The sequence below is a fragment of the Oncorhynchus mykiss genome, chromosome 8 (assembly GCF_057628025.1).
Source record: "Oncorhynchus mykiss isolate SJ-2025 chromosome 8, ASM5762802v1, whole genome shotgun sequence".
Lineage (NCBI taxonomy): Eukaryota > Metazoa > Chordata > Actinopteri > Salmoniformes > Salmonidae > Oncorhynchus > Oncorhynchus mykiss.
Window position 1 is genome coordinate 81,433,211 of NC_143029.1, and position 20,713 is coordinate 81,453,923.

At 44.9% G+C, this 20,713-nt stretch overlaps 1 protein-coding gene across 25 annotated transcripts in view; it reads left to right on the forward strand.

Moving 5' to 3' along the window:
- LOC110530721 (myomegalin) overlaps positions 1-20,713 on the forward strand; it is a 122,880-nt gene that overhangs the window by 57,364 nt on the left and 44,803 nt on the right. For 7 of the 25 annotated variants that reach the window (XM_036986402.2, XM_090182762.1, XM_090182758.1 and 4 more), the window contains exons 1-14: positions 880-3,232; positions 4,835-4,972; positions 12,723-12,842; positions 13,691-13,783; positions 15,654-15,878; positions 15,985-16,143; positions 16,275-16,376; positions 17,466-17,603; positions 17,806-17,985; positions 18,536-18,730; positions 18,982-19,164; positions 19,420-19,665; positions 19,826-19,932; positions 20,298-20,440. In XM_036986402.2, the coding sequence (XP_036842297.2) occupies positions 1,892-3,232; positions 4,835-4,972; positions 12,723-12,842; positions 13,691-13,783; positions 15,654-15,878; positions 15,985-16,143; positions 16,275-16,376; positions 17,466-17,603; positions 17,806-17,985; positions 18,536-18,730; positions 18,982-19,164; positions 19,420-19,665; positions 19,826-19,932; positions 20,298-20,440 (3,370 nt within the window). In that variant the 5' untranslated portion in view covers positions 880-1,891. The other 18 variants (XM_090182770.1, XM_090182777.1, XM_036986403.2 and 15 more) reach the window with 9 other exon arrangements.

The window sequence follows — 20,713 nt, forward strand, 5'->3', positions numbered from 1 at the left end:
ATCTATATAAAATGTATCCCCTCTGCTTTGCAAAGCATTAATGGCATTTACTTGTAAGTGTATTTATGAGATCTTATTTGCATTTAGAAGAGGCTCAATATGAGAAAGGAAAGGTTATGCAGCCTGCCCGGTCTGTTCAGTGGAAATTAGTTCAAGTCAACCCTCAGGCTGTGTGTGTGTGTGTGTGTGTGTGTGTGTGTGTGTGTGTGTGTGTGTGTGTGTGTGTGTGTGTGTGTGTGTGTGTGTGTGTGTGTGTGTGTGTGTGTGTGTGTGTGTGTGTGTGTATTATCTAAACATGCTACCCAAGGAAGTAAATGTTTTTTTTTGCTTTGTTAAATATATAATCAATTCCACATTGAATTTGATATCAAATTCTGTATTTACGAAATAACATTGTGACTGAGTATGTGGTTCTGTTTGAGTAATTGGTATTGACCCCATAAAAGCACAAAAATAGCCTGGTGGAAATGAACAAAGCAGAGAAAATTATGTTATTATTGGTTTTCATTTAGATTATTTCTACTGGTTTACAAGAGTTTATGCAAAACACTGGGAATATAAAGTCATTTACATTTCAGAACGTCACTAATGTCACCATGTTACCACACGGTAATATGCATTTCACCTGTTTGTTGAAGCGAATACAAAGCTTAGTGTAGAGTGGACCAGAATAACTAAGGGCATCCTGGGGAGCATTAGAGATCGTCACAGTATTTTATTCAACATCTTTAACAAAATTGACCGCAATGTAGCTCATTATATGAAAGAAAATAACGTGTATTATCGTGTCAGATCGGGCCACTTTTTAACCCCTTGATATAGACGATCAGATATCTTGCACCCCTATTGCATGAAATGGTGCGCTCCGTGCCTGCAGCCAGGTCTAGCCAGTGCTACAAAGCTGCCACATCATTGTGTGCCCAAAGGATCGCGGGGCTGAAGTGAGCTAACTCCACTGTTGACATTGTAAATCATGAATGAATGTCAAAGGATTGCGGAGGACCTGATTGCCGCTACCGAATGAATTGTTTTGGTGTGTCAATTATCCGCGGTGACGACCTTCAGTTAAAGCGATACTACCGTAGCCTAATGTACCGGTGATAATCTATCTGACAGTGCGAGCCTCCCAATGACAGCTAACCAAGTAATGCAGCGGAACGTGCGCGTGCTTTTCTTGTTTTGGTAAACGCGAGATGAAGTCACCTGGAGTGAAAACTCTAGTGGTTTGTGTATTTAGGGAATATGCAATGAGCATGACACCAAAATGACTTTATTTTTCCCTTTCGGACTTTAACCCATCGCTTCAGAATATCCATTACGGAATGCAACATAATCGGTGACCAAGGATACTGGAGTACTTGCTGGCTGCCATCTGCTCAAGCAATATGCAATTACAATTTACCCAAATTCTTCATAGTCCTACTGAAGCAACAACGCTGGTCGGGTTATGAAATAAAAATAGTCATTATGTCAAGAGTATTGGATTTTGTGAGCATCTTACTTGCTGCTGTGTGCATTTCCCTGCAGGCTACCAGTGCCAATATTAGTATTTCCTTAATGACTGCCTATCTGTTGTTTTTATGAAGTTTTAGTGGTATTTATTTATCTTCTGACGAGAGAGAAAGAGGACTGTTACATGCAATATATTCCCATCTTCAATGATCTTACACACAGAGTTTTAAAGGGATTCTTCCGATGGATGAGCATTAGTCATATTGGAGCTAATAGCATCCTCTCATTCACCTCCATCAATCAAATGTTATTTATTATTTATAGGACACTTGACAGTAAACAGCCAGAACCTTTGTTTTTATCATTAAAAACAAAGGTTATTTCACCATTAGACTAACCAAGCTAAGGTGATTGGCCTCCGTCTGAGTGTGTGTGTGGAATGCTGGATATCAGAATGAAGGAGGCGTGTCGTATCTGCGCTCGTGAGCTCTGCGGTAACCAACGCCGGTGGATCTTCCACCCCGCCTCCAAACTCAACCTCCAAGTGCTTCTGTCCCACGCCCTGGGGCGAGAGCTGACCCGGGACGGGCGCGGCGAATTTGCCTGCTCCAAGTGTGCCTTCATACTGGAGCGTATGTATAGGTTTGATACGGTCGTCGCCCGCGTGGAGGCTCTGTCTATCGAACGGCTGCAGAGGCTGCTCCAGGAGAAACACCGGCTACGGGGTCTCATCGGAGGCCTCTACCGGAAGACCAACGGGGAGGAGGGTGGCGGTGGTGGAGGGGTCATTACCAGGCCTGGGGGTACGGGAGGAGGGGTACAGGGGGAAGGTATGGTGGACATGTCTGGTCTGACCCATGCTAAGTACTGTGCTCTGCTCCAGGAGGACTTGGTGTACTCTCTGTATGAGTCCTGGGCTGAAGAGGGGTTGGAGTTCGGGGGTCACCACCATCCTCATCATGGGCATTGCCCTCAATACCCAGGGTCAGAGGTGACGGCTGTAGGGTCACAACGCTGTGGGAAAGTCACACCTTCACGTAGGAAGTGCCAAGGGTGCACAGCGTGGCGAGTCGTGGACTCGGACTATGAGGCTGTGTGTAAAGTACCAAGGAAGTTGGCACGAAGTATTTCCTGTAGCCCATCGACGAGGTATTCGGCCAGTGTGATTGGAGTAGAAAGAGGTAGAGAAGGGGAGGAAGAGCCAGAGGGGACCCACTCCTCGCTCACACTGATCCCTGGGTCCAAGCTTCAGTCCCGGGCTTCCGACAGTGACCGTACCCTGGCGGGTCGAGCCAGCTCCAGCCCCTCCATAGACTCCTTGGACATAGCTGGAGAATCTACCCGGCTGTCTGCTATCCAAGACGGGGCCGAGGGGCTAGGGTACTCCCGGGACCCCCTGGATGACCGGTTCTCTGACTCCCTGTCTGAGGAGCACGACCTGGTGACCCCGCTGAGATCCGCATCCCACCTCTCCCTGGCCCTCTGCCTGGTCCAGAATTGTGTGTACCGGCCTGTCCAGAGCCCCAAGGGAAGCAGATTGCCTGTGCTGCTCAGACAGAGCCCCAGCGATGGAGGCTCTAGACTTAGCTTCTATGAGCCGGCCTTGGGGTTGCTGCATCGAGGTCCGAATGGAGAGGGGGAGATCCATGGCCATGTACCTGACGTGGAGGCCCCTCTGATCAGGCTGGACAGTGAGATGGATGGGGGTCTGGACCTGGCTGAGATGGAGGAGCTGTGGGAGGATCTGTATCATGAGTGTCCTCCTCCACGCCCCCACCAGGTATACCACAGCAGCTCTCCAGTCAGCTCTCCAGCCAGCTCTGGACATCGGCTCACTAATCTAATTTTATTGTCTTTGCTCAAACTTGCCAGATACTGAAATCAGAAGGAGTGTTTTTCTTTCAATAGGATACCTTATTTTACTACAAATCGTATTTGTGGCATATTTAATCATCTGTTAGATGTAAAGAATATTCCAGGAGGTTACTTGGTAGTCTGGGAATCCAGCACACAGTGCAGTGCTTCCAACCGTGAGAATATTCCCATTCTCTCCATACCCCTAGCTAATTAGCTGGGTAATCCAGCTGTCCATCTCCATCACCTAAACCTCTCCAGAGAAGATGCACATTAGAGGATGTGCACTCTGTAGCACTTAAATCTGTGTGTGTGTGTGTGTGTGTGTGTGTGTGTGTGCGTGCGCGTGTATGTGAGTAGCATAGCGTAGGGTAATGTAGGGTAGTGTAGTGTAATGTAGTGTAGCGTAGGGTAATGTAGGATAGCGTAGCATAGGGTAGTGTAATGTAGCGTAGGGTAGGGAAATGTAGGATAGCGTAGCATAGGGTAGTGTAATGTAGCGTAGGGTAGCATAGGGTAGTGTAGTGTAATGTAGCGTAGGGTAATGTAGTGTAGCGTAGGGTAATGTAGGATAGCGTAGCATAGGGTAGTGTAATGTAGCGTAGGGTAGCATAGGGTAGTGTAGTGTAGCGTAGGGTAGTGTAGCGTAGCATAGGGTAGTGTAATGTAGCGTAGGGTAGCATAGGGTAGTGTAATGTAGCATAGGGTAGTGTAATGTAGCGTAGGGTAGTGTAGCGTAGCATAGGGTAGTGTAATGTAGCGTAGGGTAGCATAGGGTAGTGTAGTGTAGCGTAGGGTAGTGTAGCGTAGCATAGGGTAGTGTAATGTAGCGTAGGGTAGCATAGGGTAGTGTAATGTAGCGTAGGGTAATGTAGGGTAGCATAGGGTAGTGTAATGTAGCGTAGGGTAGCATAGGGTAGTGTAATGTAGCGTAGGGTAGCATAGGGTAGTGTAATGTAGCGTAGGGTAATGTAGGGTAGAGTAGCGTAGCGAGAACCTATAAATATAGGATGTGAGTGCTGACATGTTAATGCTGAAAGGGTGATGCTAACACACTGGTTATGTAAGATAGGTTAAGAGCAGCACAGAGCACTTGATACACCCCCCCCCCTCCCCCTGCACACACACAAACACACACACACACACACACACAAACACACACACACACACACACACACACACACAAACACAAACACACACGCACACACACACACACACATACACACACACATACACACAAGAGAATATCCTCAGGATAAATCTGCTTTTAGTAACACAGATGAGTAAACATAATGTTTGGTCCAGTTACCAACACAGCACTGAAGGTTGGGGTCAATTCCATTTCAAATCCAGCCTAGCTGGTAAAAGTGTTCTTCCTGAACTGACTAGAATTGAAATGGAATTGACTCTAACCCTGCAGCCCAGCTTGGTGCAGGTTGGATTGTAATTCCGTTTTGTCTGGCTACAGCAGGTTAACCGCTGTGTGTGTGTGTGTCTGTGTGTGTGTGTGTGTGTGTGTGTATTCCAGACTCTGATCGAGGAGCAGCATAGCCAGTTGAACCAGTATGAATGTGCAGCAGGTCAGTGTATCAGTGAGCTGCAGAAGGCCCAGCTCCAGGTCCAGTCCCTGCAGACCAAGATCCAGGAGAGCGAGGCCAACAACACGGTACAGCTACACAGAGACATTACACATCCATACAACACACACCAAACAGCACAGCTACACAGAGACATTACACATCCATACAACACACACCAAACAGCACAGCTACACAGAGACATTACACATCCATACAACACACACCAAACAGCACAGCTACACAGAGACATTACACATCCATACAACACACACCAAACAGCACAGCTACACAGAGACATTACATATCCATACAACACACACCAAACAGCACAGCTACACAGAGATATTACACATACAACACACACCAAACAGCACAGCTACACAGAGACATTACATATCCATACAACACACACCAAACAGCACAGCTACACAGAGATATTACACATACAACACACACCAAACAGCACAGCTACACAGAGACATTACATATCCATACAACACACACCAAACAGCACAGCTACACAGAGATATTACACATACAACACACACCAAACAGCACAGCTACACAGAGACATTACACATCCATACAACACACACCAAACAGCACAGCTACACAGAGACATTACACATACAACACACACCAAACAGCACAGCTACACAGAGACATTACATATCCATACAACACACACCAAACAGCACAGCTACACAGAGATATTACACATACAACACACACCAAACAGCACAGCTACACAGAGACATTACACATCCATACAACACACACCAAACAGCACAGCTACACAGAGACATTACACATACAACACACACCAAACAGCACAGCTACACAGAGACATTACACATACAACACACACCAAACAGCACAGCTACACAGAGATATTACACATACAACACACACCAAACAGCACAGCTACACAGAGACATTACCCATCCATACAACACACACACCAAACAGCACAGCTACACAGAGATATTACACATACAACACACACCAAACAGCACAGCTACACAGAGACATTACACATCCATACAACACACACCAAACAACACAGCTACACAGAGACATTACATATCCATACAACACACACCAAACAGCACAGCTACACAGAGACATTACACATCCATACAACACACACACCAAACAGCACAGCTACACAGAGACATTACACATCCATACAACACACACCAAACAGCACAGCTACACAGAGACATTACCCATCCATACAACACACACCAAACAGCACAGCTACACAGAGACATTACATATCCATACAACACTCACCAAACAGCACAGCTACACAGAGATATTACACATACAACACACACCAAACAGCACAGCTACACAGAGACATTACCCATCCATACAACACACACCAAACAGCACAGCTACACAGAGACATTACACATACAACACACACCAAACAGCACAGCTACACAGAGACATTACACATACAACACACACCAAACAGCACAGCTACACAGAGACATTACATATCCATACAACACACACCAAACAGCACAGCTACACAGAGACATTACACATACAACACACACCAAACAGCACAGCTACACAGAGATATTACATATCCATACAACACACACCAAACAGCACAGCTACACAGAGACATTACATATCCATACAACACACACCAAACAGCACAGCTACACAGAGACATTACACATACAACACACACCAAACAGCACAGCTACACAGAGACATTACCCATCCATACAACACACACACCAAACAGCACAGCTACACAGAGACATTACACATCCATACAACACACACACCAAACAGCACAGCTACACAGAGATATTACACATACAACACACACCAAACAGCACAGCTACACAGAGACATTACATATCCATACAACACACACCAAACAGCACAGCTACACAGAGACATTACACATACAACACACACCAAACAGCACAGCTACACAGAGACATTACATATCCATACAACACACACCAAACAGCACAGCTACACAGAGACATTACACATACAACACACACCAAACAGCACAGCTACACAGAGACATTACACATACAACACACACCAAACAGCACAGCTACACAGAGATATTACACATACAACACACACCAAACAGCACAGCTACACAGAGATATTACACATACAACACACACCAAACAGCACAGCTACACAGAGACATTACACATCCATACAACACACACACCAAACAGCACAGCTACACAGAGACATTACACATCCATACAACACACACCAAACAGCACAGCTACACAGAGATATTACATATCCATACAACACACACCAAACAGCACAGCTACACAGAGATATTACATATCCATACAACACACACCAAACAGCACAGCTACACAGAGACATTACCCATCCATACAACACACACCAAACAGCACAGCTACACAGAGACATTACCCATCCATACAACACACACCAAACAGCACAGCTACACAGAGATATTACACATACAACACACACCAAACAGCACAGCTACACAGAGACATTACATATCCATACAACACACACCAAACAGCACAGCTACACAGAGACATTACACATACAACACACACCAAACAGCACAGCTACACAGAGACATTACACATACAACACACACCAAACAGCACAGCTACACAGAGACATTACACATACAACACACACCAAACAGCACAGCTACACAGAGACATTACACATACAACACACGCACCAAACAGCACAGCTACACAGAGACATTACACATCCATACAACACACACCAAACAGCACAGCTACACAGAGACATTACACATACAACACACACCAAACAGCACAGCTACACAGAGACATTACACATCCATACAACACACACCAAACAGCACAGCTACACAGAGACATTACACATCCATACAACACACACCAAACAGCACAGCTACACAGAGACATTACATATCCATACAACACACACCAAACAGCACAGCTACACAGAGATATTACACATACAACACACACCAAACAGCACAGCTACACAGAGACATTACATATCCATACAACACACACCAAACAGCACAGCTACACAGAGACATTACATATCCATACAACACACACCAAACAGCACAGCTACACAGAGACATTACACATCCATACAACACACACCAAACAGCACAGCTACACAGAGATATTACATATCCATACAACACACACCAAACAGCACAGCTACACAGAGACATTACATATCCATACAACACACACCAAACAGCACAGCTACACAGAGATATTACATATCCATACAACACACACCAAACAGCACAGCTACACAGAGACATTACACATACAACACACACCAAACAGCACAGCTACACAGAGATATTACATATCCATACAACACACACACCAAACAGCACAGCTACACAGAGATATTACACATACAACACACACCAAACAGCACAGCTACACAGAGACATTACACATACAACACACACCAAACAGCACAGCTACACAGAGACATTACCCATCCATACAACACACACCAAACAGCACAGCTACACAGAGACATTACACATACAACACACACCAAACAGCACAGCTACACAGAGATATTACACATACAACACACACCAAACAGCACAGCTACACAGAGACATTACACATACAACACACACCAAACAGCACAGCTACACAGAGACATTACCCATCCATACAACACACACCAAACAGCACAGCTACACAGAGACATTACATATCCATACAACACACACCAAACAGCACAGCTACACAGAGACATTACACATCCATACAACACACACCAAACAGCACAGCTACACAGAGATATTACACATACAACACACACCAAACAGCACAGCTACACAGAGACATTACACATCCATACAACACACACCAAACAGCACAGCTACACAGAGATATTACACATCCATACAACACACACCAAACAGCACAGCTACACAGAGACATTACACATCCATACAACACACACCAAACAGCACAGCTACACAGAGATATTACATATCCATACAACACACACCAAACAGCACAGCTACACAGAGATATTACACATACAACACACACCAAACAGCACAGCTACACAGAGACATTACCCATCCATACAACACACACCAAACAGCACAGCTACACAGAGACATTACACATACAACACACACCAAACAGCACAGCTACACAGAGACATTACATATCCATACAACACACACCAAACAGCACAGCTACACAGAGACATTACACATACAACACACACCAAACAGCACAGCTACACAGAGACATTACACATACAACACACACCAAACAGCACAGCTACACAGAGACATTACACATACAACACACACCAAACAGCACAGCTACACAGAGACATTACACATACAACACACACCAAACAGCACAGCTACACAGAGATATTACACATACAACACACACCAAACAGCACAGCTACACAGAGATATTACACATACAACACACACCAAACAGCACAGCTACACAGAGACATTACATATCCATACAACACACACCAAACAGCACAGCTACACAGAGATATTAAACATACAACACACACCAAACAGCACAGCTACACAGAGACATTACCCATCCATACAACACACACCAAACAGCACAGCTACACAGAGACATTACACATACAACACACACCAAACAGCACAGCTACACAGAGACATTACATATCCATACAACACACACCAAACAGCACAGCTACACAGAGACATTACACATACAACACACACCAAACAGCACAGCTACACAGAGACATTACACATACAACACACACCAAACAGCACAGCTACACAGAGACATTACACATACCAAACAGCACAGCTACACAGAGACATTACATATCCATACAACACACACCAAACAGCACAGCTACACAGAGACATTACCCATCCATACAACACACACACCAAACAGCACAGCTACACAGAGACATTACACATCCATACAACACACACCAAACAGCACAGCTACACAGAGACATTACACATACAACACACACCAAACAGCACAGCTACACAGAGACATTACATATCCATACAACACACACCAAACAGCACAGCTACACAGAGACATTACACATACAACACACACCAAACAGCACAGCTACACAGAGACATTACACATACAACACACACCAAACAGCACAGCTACACAGAGACATTACATATCCATACAACACACACCAAACAGCACAGCTACACAGAGACATTACATATCCATACAACACACACCAAACAGCACAGCTACACAGAGACATTACACATACAACACACACCAAACAGCACAGCTACACAGAGACATTACACATACAACACACACCAAACAGCACAGCTACACAGAGACATTACACATACAACACACACCAAACAGCACAGCTACACAGAGACATTACACATACAACACACACACCAAACAGCACAGCTACACAGAGATATTACCCATCCATACAACACACACCAAACAGCACAGCTACACAGAGACATTACACATCCATACAACACACACCAAACAGCACAGCTACACAGAGACATTACACATACAACACACACCAAACAGCACAGCTACACAGAGACATTACACATCCATACAACACACACCAAACAGCACAGCTACACAGAGACATTACACATCCATACAACACACACCAAACAGCACAGCTACACAGAGACATTACACATACAACACACCAAACAGCACAGCTACACAGAGACATTACACATCCATACAACACACACCAAACAGCACAGCTACACAGAGACATTACATATCCATACAACACACACCAAACAGCACAGCTACACAGAGACATTACATATCCATACAACACACACCAAACAGCACAGCTACACAGAGATATTACACATACAACACACACCAAACAGCACAGCTACACAGAGACATTACATATCCATACAACACACACCAAACAGCACAGCTACACAGAGACATTACACATCCATACAACACACACCAAACAGCACAGCTACACAGAGACATTACACATCCATACAACACACACCAAACAGCACAGCTACACAGAGACATTACACATACAACACACACCAAACAGCACAGCTACACAGAGATATTACACATACAACACACACCAAACAGCACAGCTACACAGAGACATTACACATCCATACAACACACACCAAACAGCACAGCTACACAGAGACATTACACATACAACACACACCAAACAGCACAGCTACACAGAGATATTACACATCCATACAACACACACACCAAACAGCACAGCTACACAGAGACATTACACATACAACACACACACCAAACAGCACAGCTACACAGAGACATTACACATCCATACAACACACACACCAAACAGCACAGCTACACAGAGATATTACACATCCATACAACACACACACCAAACAGCACAGCTACACAGAGACATTACATATCCATACAACACACACCAAACAGCACAGCTACACAGAGACATTACACATACAACACACACCAAACAGCACAGCTACACAGAGATATTACACATCCATACAACACACACACCAAACAGCACAGCTACACAGAGACATTACATATCCATACAACACACACCAAACATCACAGCTACACAGAGACATTACACATACAACACACACACCAAACAGCACAGCTACACAGAGACATTACACATCCATACAACACACACCAAACAGCACAGCTACACAGAGATATTACACATCCATACAACACACACCAAACAGCACAGCTACACAGAGACATTACACATCCATACAACACACACACCAAACAGCACAGCTACACAGAGACATTACATATCCATACAACACACACCAAACAGCACAGCTACACAGAGACATTACATATCCATACAACACACACACCAAACAGCACAGCTACACAGAGACATTACATATCCATACAACACACACCAAACAGCACAGCTACACAGAGATATTACACATACAACACACACCAAACAGCACAGCTACACAGAGACATTACACATCCAACACACACCAAACAGCACAGCTACACAGAGACATTACACATACAACACACACCAAACAGCACAGCTACACAGAGACATTACACATCCATACAACACACACCAAACAGTACAGCTACACAGAGACATTACACATACAACACACACCAAACAGCACAGCTACACAGAGATATTACATATCCATACAACACACACCAAACAGCACAGCTACACAGAGACATTACATATCCATACAACACACACCAAACAGCACAGCTACACAGAGATATTACACATACAACACACACCAAACAGCACAGCTACACAGAGACATTACATATCCATACAACACACACCAAACAGCACAGCTACACAGAGATATTACACATACAACACACACCAAACAGCACAGCTACACAGAGACATTACACATCCATACAACACACACCAAACAGCACAGCTACACAGAGATATTACACATACAACACACACCAAACAGCACAGCTACACAGAGACATTACATATCCATACAACACACACCAAACAGCACAGCTACACAGAGATATTACACATACAACACACACCAAACAGCACAGCTACACAGAGACATTACATATCCATACAACACACACACATGCACACAAGCATGTGCATTCACACGTGCACACTCAGCGCACACACACTCACGCGCACACACCAAACAGCACTGCTACAGAGAAACATTGGAGCACATAAGAATAAATGTCTCCCTCTCCCTCTCCCTCTTCCTCTCCCTCTTCCTCTCCCTCTCCCTCTTCCTCTTCCTCTCCCTCTCCCCCTCTCCAGAAGCTGCAGGAGAAGCTCAGTGAGATGGAGTGTGATCTGCGTTCTATCCGTCAGGCAGCTCAGAACCAGGAACACACCATCCAGGGCCTGACCGACTCTGTCAGTACCAAGGACAACGAGGTGTGTGTGGTCTACCATGAATTTACATCACCGCCCCAGAAACATTTGAGATGGCCTAGTGACTAAAATAATACTAATATGTGCCAGTTAGAAGACACTTTTATCCAAAGCGACTTACAGTTAGCCATGCAGACGTTTGGGTGGTCCCGGGAATTAAACCCACAATCCTGCGATTGCAGCACCATGCGCTATCAACTCAGCTACAAAGACCAACCATTTCATCAGCAGTGATTTACAGAATATTCCCAGTGGAGGAAAATGTACCCAATTGTCATACTTGAGTAAAAGTAAAGATACCTTAATAGAAAATGACTCACGTAAAAGTGAAAGTCATCCAGTAAAATACTACTTGAGTAAATTTGGTTTTAAATATACTTAAGTATCAAAAGTAAATGTAATTGCTCAAATATACTTAAGTATCAAAAGTAAAATTTCAAGTATAAATCATTTCAAATTCCTTATATTAAGTAAATCTTTTTCATTTATGGATAGCAAGGGGCACTCTCAAACACTCAGACATAATTTACAAACAAAGCATGTGTGTTTCGTGAGTCCGTGAATCCTCCAGATCAGAGAAAGCAGGGTGACTAGGGATGTTCTCTTGATAAGTGCATTGGATCGTTTTTCTGTCCTGCTGTGCATTCAAAATGTAACAAGTACTTTTGATGTCAGGTAAAATGTATGGAGTAAAAAGTACATTATTTTCTTTAGAAATATACTGAAGTAAAAGTAAAAGTTGTCAAAAATATAAATAGTAAAGTACAAATACCCCCAAAAACTACTTAAGTAGTACTTTAATTAAAGTATTTTTACTTAAGTACTTTACACTACTGAATATTCCTCCTCAGGCCAAGGAGCTGTACCAGTTAATTGAAGGGCAGAACACCACACTGTGTAAACTGAGAGAGATGGCCCACCACAACCAGATCACGCAACATCAGGTGAGACCTCACACACCCCAGACAGATCCTGATGAAACACTGAGAGAGATGGCCCACCACAACCAGATCACACAACATCAGGTGAAACCTCACACACCCCAGACAGATCCTGATGAAACACTGAGAGAGATGGCCCACCACAACCAGATCACGCAACATCAGGTGAGACCTCACACACCCCAGACAGATCCTGATGAAACACTGAGAGAGATGGCCCACCACAACCAGATCACACAACATCAGGTGAAACCTCACACACCCCAGACAGATCCTGATGAAACACTGAGAGAGATGGCCCACCACAACCAGATCACACAACATCAGGTGAAACCTCACACACCCCAGACAGATCCTGATGAAACACTGAGAGAGATGGCCCACCACAACCAGATCACACAACATCAGGTGAAACCTCACACACCCCAGACAGATCCTGATGAAACACTGAGAGAGATGGCCCACCACAACCAGATCACGCAACATCAGGTGAGACCTCACACACCCCAGACAGATCCTGATGAAACACTGAGAGAGATGGCCCACCACAACCAGATCACACAACATCAGGTGAAACCTCACACACCCCAGACAGATCCTGATGAAACACTGAGAGAGATGGCCCACCACAACCAGATCACACAACATCAGGTGAGACCTCACACACCCCAGACAGATCCTGATGAAACACTGAGAGAGATGGCCCACCACAACCAGATCACACAACATCAGGTGAAACCTCACACACCCCAGACAGATCCTGATGAAACACTGAGAGAGATGGCCCACCACAACCAGATCACGCAACATCAGGTGAGACCTCACACACCCCAGACAGATCCTGATGAAACACTGAGAGAGATGGCCCACCACAACCAGATCACACAACATCAGGTGAAACCTCACACACCCCAGACAGATCCTGATGAAACACTGAGAGAGATGGCCCACCACAACCAGATCACACAACATCAGGTGAGACCTCACACACCCCAGACAGATCCTGATGAAACACTGAGAGAGATGGCCCACCACAACCAGATCACACAACATCAGGTGAAACCTCACACACCCCAGACAGATCCTGATGAAACACTGAGAGAGATGGCCCACCACAACCAGATCACACAACATCAGGTGAAACCTCACACACCCCAGACAGATCCTGATGAAACACTGAGAGAGATGGCCCACCACAACCAGATCACACAACATCAGGTGAGACCTCACACACCCCAGACAGATCCTGATGAAACACTGAGAGAGATGGCCCACCACAACCAGATCACACAACATCAGGTGAAACCTCACACACCCCAGACAGATCCTGATGAAACACTGAGAGAGATGGCCCACCACAACCAGATCACACAACATCAGGTGAGACCTCACACACCCCAGACAGATCCTGATGAAACACTGAGAGAGATGGCCCACCACAACCAGATCACACAACATCAGGTGAAACCTCACACACCCCAGACAGATCCTGATGAAACACTGAGAGAGATGGCCCACCACAACCAGATCACGCAACATCAGGTGAGACCTCACACACCCCAGACAGATCCTGATGAAACACTGAGAGAGATGGCCCACCACAACCAGATCACGCAACATCAGGTGAGACCTCACACACCCCAGACAGATCCTGATGAAACACTGAGAGAGATGGCCCACCACAACCAGATCACACAACATCAGGTGAAACCTCACACACCCCAGACAGATCCTGATGAAACACTGAGCAGGATACCGGTTAATGAAGAGCCATAATGACCCAACTGTTGATAGATAGATGGAGACAGACACCCTTCCTCCCCATGGCCAGACTAACCCCAGTGGTTCTTGTTTGTTTGGTCTGCTCTCCCAGGCTCCAGAGGGGGGCAGTGAGGTTGCGGGTCTAGCCCAGCTGCAGGGTGAGTTAGTGGGGGTACAGAGCTCTCTGTTTACCCTGGGTCTGGAGCTGGAAGCCAGTCATAGAGCGCAAAGACAGAGCCAGAGACAGGCTGAGGACCTCACCAGAGCTAAAGACAGACTCCACTCTGACCTAAAGGAGGCACTGCAGCATAGGGAGGTCACTGACAAACACAACCAGGTCAGTGTGTGTGTGCGTGCTTGCGTGCGTCCGTGCGTGTGCGTGCGTGTGTCCGGACCCCTGTGATGTAGGAGGTGTGTGTAACCTATCCTCTGTCCCACCGTAGGACTTGCTCAGTGCCCTGGCTCAGTCCCGCTCTGCGCTGCAGGCTAAAGAGGCTCTGCAGAAGGAGAGCGAGGCAGAGAAACACATGGAGGTTCAGGAGAGAGACAAGACCATCACACAGCTCAAACTCTCCCTACAGGACAAGGAGAGCCAGCTACAGGTGAGACACACACATTCACACACACATTCACACAGACACACACACACACACACACTGAACATACACATTAGTGCACACACATACAGACATAAACACATACACACTAACCCTATCTCGCTCTGTGTGTGTAGGAGTACTCGGAGCTCCTGGAATCTGTAGACAGCTCCAGACCCAGAGATATTCTGATGGACAAACTGAGAGAACGCATCAAGGACAGGGACAGAGCACTGGAGGTAAGAACACACACACATACTGGATAATAATAATAATAATGATCATAATAATCATAATAATAATAATAACATAACAATAATAAGATCATAATTATGTAATGCTAATAATAAGATAATAATAATAACAATACTGATAATAATAACAATATAATAATAATACTGATCATAATAATACTAATAATGATCATAACAACAATATTGATTGATTTATATAGCCCTTCCTACATCAGCTGATATCTCAAAGTGCTGTACAGCAAGCAATGCAGGTGTAGAAGCACGGTGGCTAGGAAAAACTCCCTAGAAAGGCCATAACCTAGGAAGAAACCTAGAGAGGAACCAGGCTATGTGGGGTGGCCAGTCCTCTTCTGGCTGTGCCGGGTGGAGATTATAACAGAACATGGCCAAGATGTTCAAATGTTCATAAATGTCCAGCATGGTCGAATAATAATAAGCACAGTAGTTGTCGAGGGTGCAACAGGTCAGCACCTCAGGAGTAAATGTAAGTTGGCTAATAATGATGATCATAATAATAAGATCATAATACTACTACTAATAATAATAATACTGATCATAATAATAATACTAGCATGATCATAATAATAATACAAATATGATCATAATAATAATAATGATCATAATAATAATAATAATAATACCGATCACAATAATAATAATATGATCGTCATAATAATATTGATAATAATACTACTGATACCGATCATAATAGTAATAATAATACTGATCATAGTAATAATATCGATAATAATAATAATAATATCATCACAATAATAATAAAATGATCATCATAATAATAATACTGATCATAATAATAACAATAATGATGGTCATAATAATAATAATAATATGATCATAATAATACTGATCATAATAATAATAATATTGATAATAATACTAATAATGATGATCATAATAATAATAATATTGATAATAATAATAATAATGGTGATCATAATAATAATAATAATATGATCATAATACTCATAATGATAATACCGATCATAATAATGATAATACTGATCATGATCATAAAGATAATAATAATACTACATGTTCTTTCTCTCTGTCCAGCGGTCTATAGATGAGAAGTTCCGTTGTCTGGAGGAGAGGGAGGAGCAGGTGAGGAGACTACAGCTGGCCCTCCGAGAGAAAGAACGAGACCTGGAGAGACTACGCTGCATACTGCTCAACAACCAGGAGACCATCACGGTACACACACACATTTGCACACACACACACACACACACACACACACACACACACACACACACACACACACACTAAAGAAAGATACCTTGAGCAACAACGAGAATACACACACAAGTACATCTAGAGTTTATACAGTACATTGATATGTTTAGACTGTGTGTCCTACAGTACATTGATATGTTTAGACTGTGTGTTTGTATAGAGTCTGGATGCATTGGTGCGGGGTAAGGAGCTGGACGTGGAGCAGGCAGCAGAAGCCCACAGGAACCTGCAGTGGCTCCAGCAGCAGAGTGAGGAGAGAGAGAAGAGCACTCTGAGAGAGAGAGACACACTCATCAACCAGCTACAGTCTGCCCTGCAGACACGCAGCCGGGAGACACAGGTAAACACACACACACATACAGTACGCAGCCGGGAGACACAGGTAAACACACACACACACACATGGTTAGAGTGTTGGGCCAGTAATTGGAAGGTTGCTGGATCGAGTCCCTGAGCTGACATGGTGAAAATCTGTCGTTCTTCCCCTGAGCAAGGCAGTTAACCCACTGTTCCCCGGACACACACACACACGCTAAACTAAATCTACGCTAGTGAGGACTGGCTATAGCACCAGTTTGCATTCTGTTTGCTCTTGTAACCAAAGTACAACCACTCTACTAATTTCTGCCCATTGTTGAAGCTCTTCATTGTTGGCTGAAATAAGTGACTTGCAATACTAGTCCAACAATAAAATCCTGCTCTTATATCTGACCCTTACAAATACAACAGGTGTACTGATAATGTCTGTCTGTCTGTCTGTCTGTCTGTCTGTCTGTCTGTCTGTCTGTCTGTCTGTCTGTCTGTCTGTCTGTCTGTCTGTCTGTCTGTCTGTCTGTCTGACTGTCTGTCTGTCTGTCTGTCTGTCTGTCTGACTGACTGTCTGTGTGCAGGACCTGACAGCAGCCCTCCTGGCTAAGGTCCAGGCAGGCCCCAGTGAGGTGGTGGAGGAGCTGAAGGCTCGCCTCGCACTGAAGGAGAAACTGTTCCAGGAACTTCTGTCAGACCGCAACCGCCAGAGCCACGAACACCAAGCACAGGTCCAGGACCTGATCAGCACCATCAGCACCAAGGACCAGTACATACAGGTACCACACACACCACTGATCTAGGACCTGTCTCTGACAATCATCTCATATTAGCTTTTCAGTGCACCCAGCCCAACAGCAGTGATAGGGGATAGACATCCAGTAGTATATTCTAGAAATTGAATGATATACTGTAGAATGGACATATAAAGCGAAAGTCGATTTCAGATTCTCTTTTCTTTTTTCCACCTCTCTCTCTCCACACCATTTTCCTCTCCCTCTACTTCCCTACCGCCTCCTCTCTCTCTCAGGACTGCTCTGATAGGCTCTCCCAGGTGATTGGCGAGCGGACGGGCCAGCTGCAGGAGCTGCACAGGCAGCTGTCATCACGGGAACGGGAGATGGGTGAGCTGCGGAAGGAGAGAGAGAGGGAGAGAACGGGAGAGGTAGAGCGACTGCAGAACCTACTAAAAGAGAAAGAGACTTTTATCCAGGTAAATTCTGGGACACTGGAAAACACATTTTGTGAATCTCTCTCTCTCTCTCTCTCTCTCTCTCTCTCTCTCTCTCTCTCTCTCTCTCTCTCTCTCTCTCTCTCTCGCTCTCTCTGTCTGTTATGAAACTGTACATTTCCACACTAGCTTATATCATTTAGACTAGACTCACACAAGCACACATGAGTACCATACCAAAAAACAGAGTCTCAAGTAGTAAAACTGTCATAACATAACACGGTCCTCCCTCTACAGAGTCTGATGCAGGGACAGGAGGAGAGCATGGAGCCCTCCACACCAGAGGGGGCAGCAGAGGTACATGCCATCCAGGAAGAGCTGGAGCTGGTCAGGAAGAAAGAGAGGGAGGCTCAGCTGGAGCTCTCAGCCCTGCGCTCAGCTCTCACACAGGGCCAGCAGCAGGCCCAAAAGCAGGGGGATAGATTTAAGATCCTGGCCCCAGAAATAACAGTCAGGGACCAGCCCTCCAGCACTGACCACCAGGTATCCCTCTCTGCCTAAATTCTTTATTGCCTACAACATTGTCCTTGTTAAGGTCGGGTGTCTAGCCTACCGTGTGGAGTGTGTGTCAACAATTTCTCTCTCTCTCTCGTTCCGTCTCTCGCTCTGTCTCTTCCTCCACCTCTCCTTCCCTCTCTGTCAGAGTGTGTTGGAACAGTTGGTCAATGAGTACCACAGGCTGAACAATGCTTTGAGGGCAGAGAAGAGGCTGTACCAGAGTCTGAGCCACATCCAGACTAGAGGAGACAGGTAGAAGACAGGCTTTTACTGAGGCTAAGAATACACACATCTGGGTACCTAACAATACACAAATCTGGGTACCTAACAATACACACCTGGGTACCTAACAATACACACCTGGCTACCTAACAATACACACCTTGGTACCTAACAATACACACCTTGGTACCTAACAATACACACCTTGGTACCTAACAATACACACACCTGGATATCTAAGAATACACAAATTTGTTGACAGGCAGGTACATACGAAGCTTCAGTGTCGTTAGACATTGTTATATACAGTTGTAGGCCAGGTAAAACTGTTAAAACCATGCAATCAGTTTTGAGGACATTTGTGTTTGTGCGTTGTGTCATTGCCCCTCTCCCAGCAGCTCAGAGAAGACCCAGGCCCTGCTCACAGAACTGGACTCTGTTCAGGCATTGCGAGGGCAACTGGAGGAGGTCCTAACCAGGACCCGGAAGACCGCCCTGGCACTGGAGAGGGCAGCTAAGAGGCAGTCTGACTTTGGAGGTGGGGATGGGCAGGGACCTGCCTACAGGGCTACCGGGGGCACTGTTACTAACTCTCTGGGATATTCTGTCTAGCCATTTCATCATGAGTCAGACAAATGCACTGCAGGTAGAAGTTGCTCTTAGGTGCAGATCTAGGATCAGTTTACATTCACCTAAATCCTAACCTTAACCATTACAGGAAAAAACTCAATGCTGACCTAAGATCAGTGACTATGGGCAACTTCGTTCCTCTTTGGATGACATAGACCCCACACAATAACCGATGCCTGTT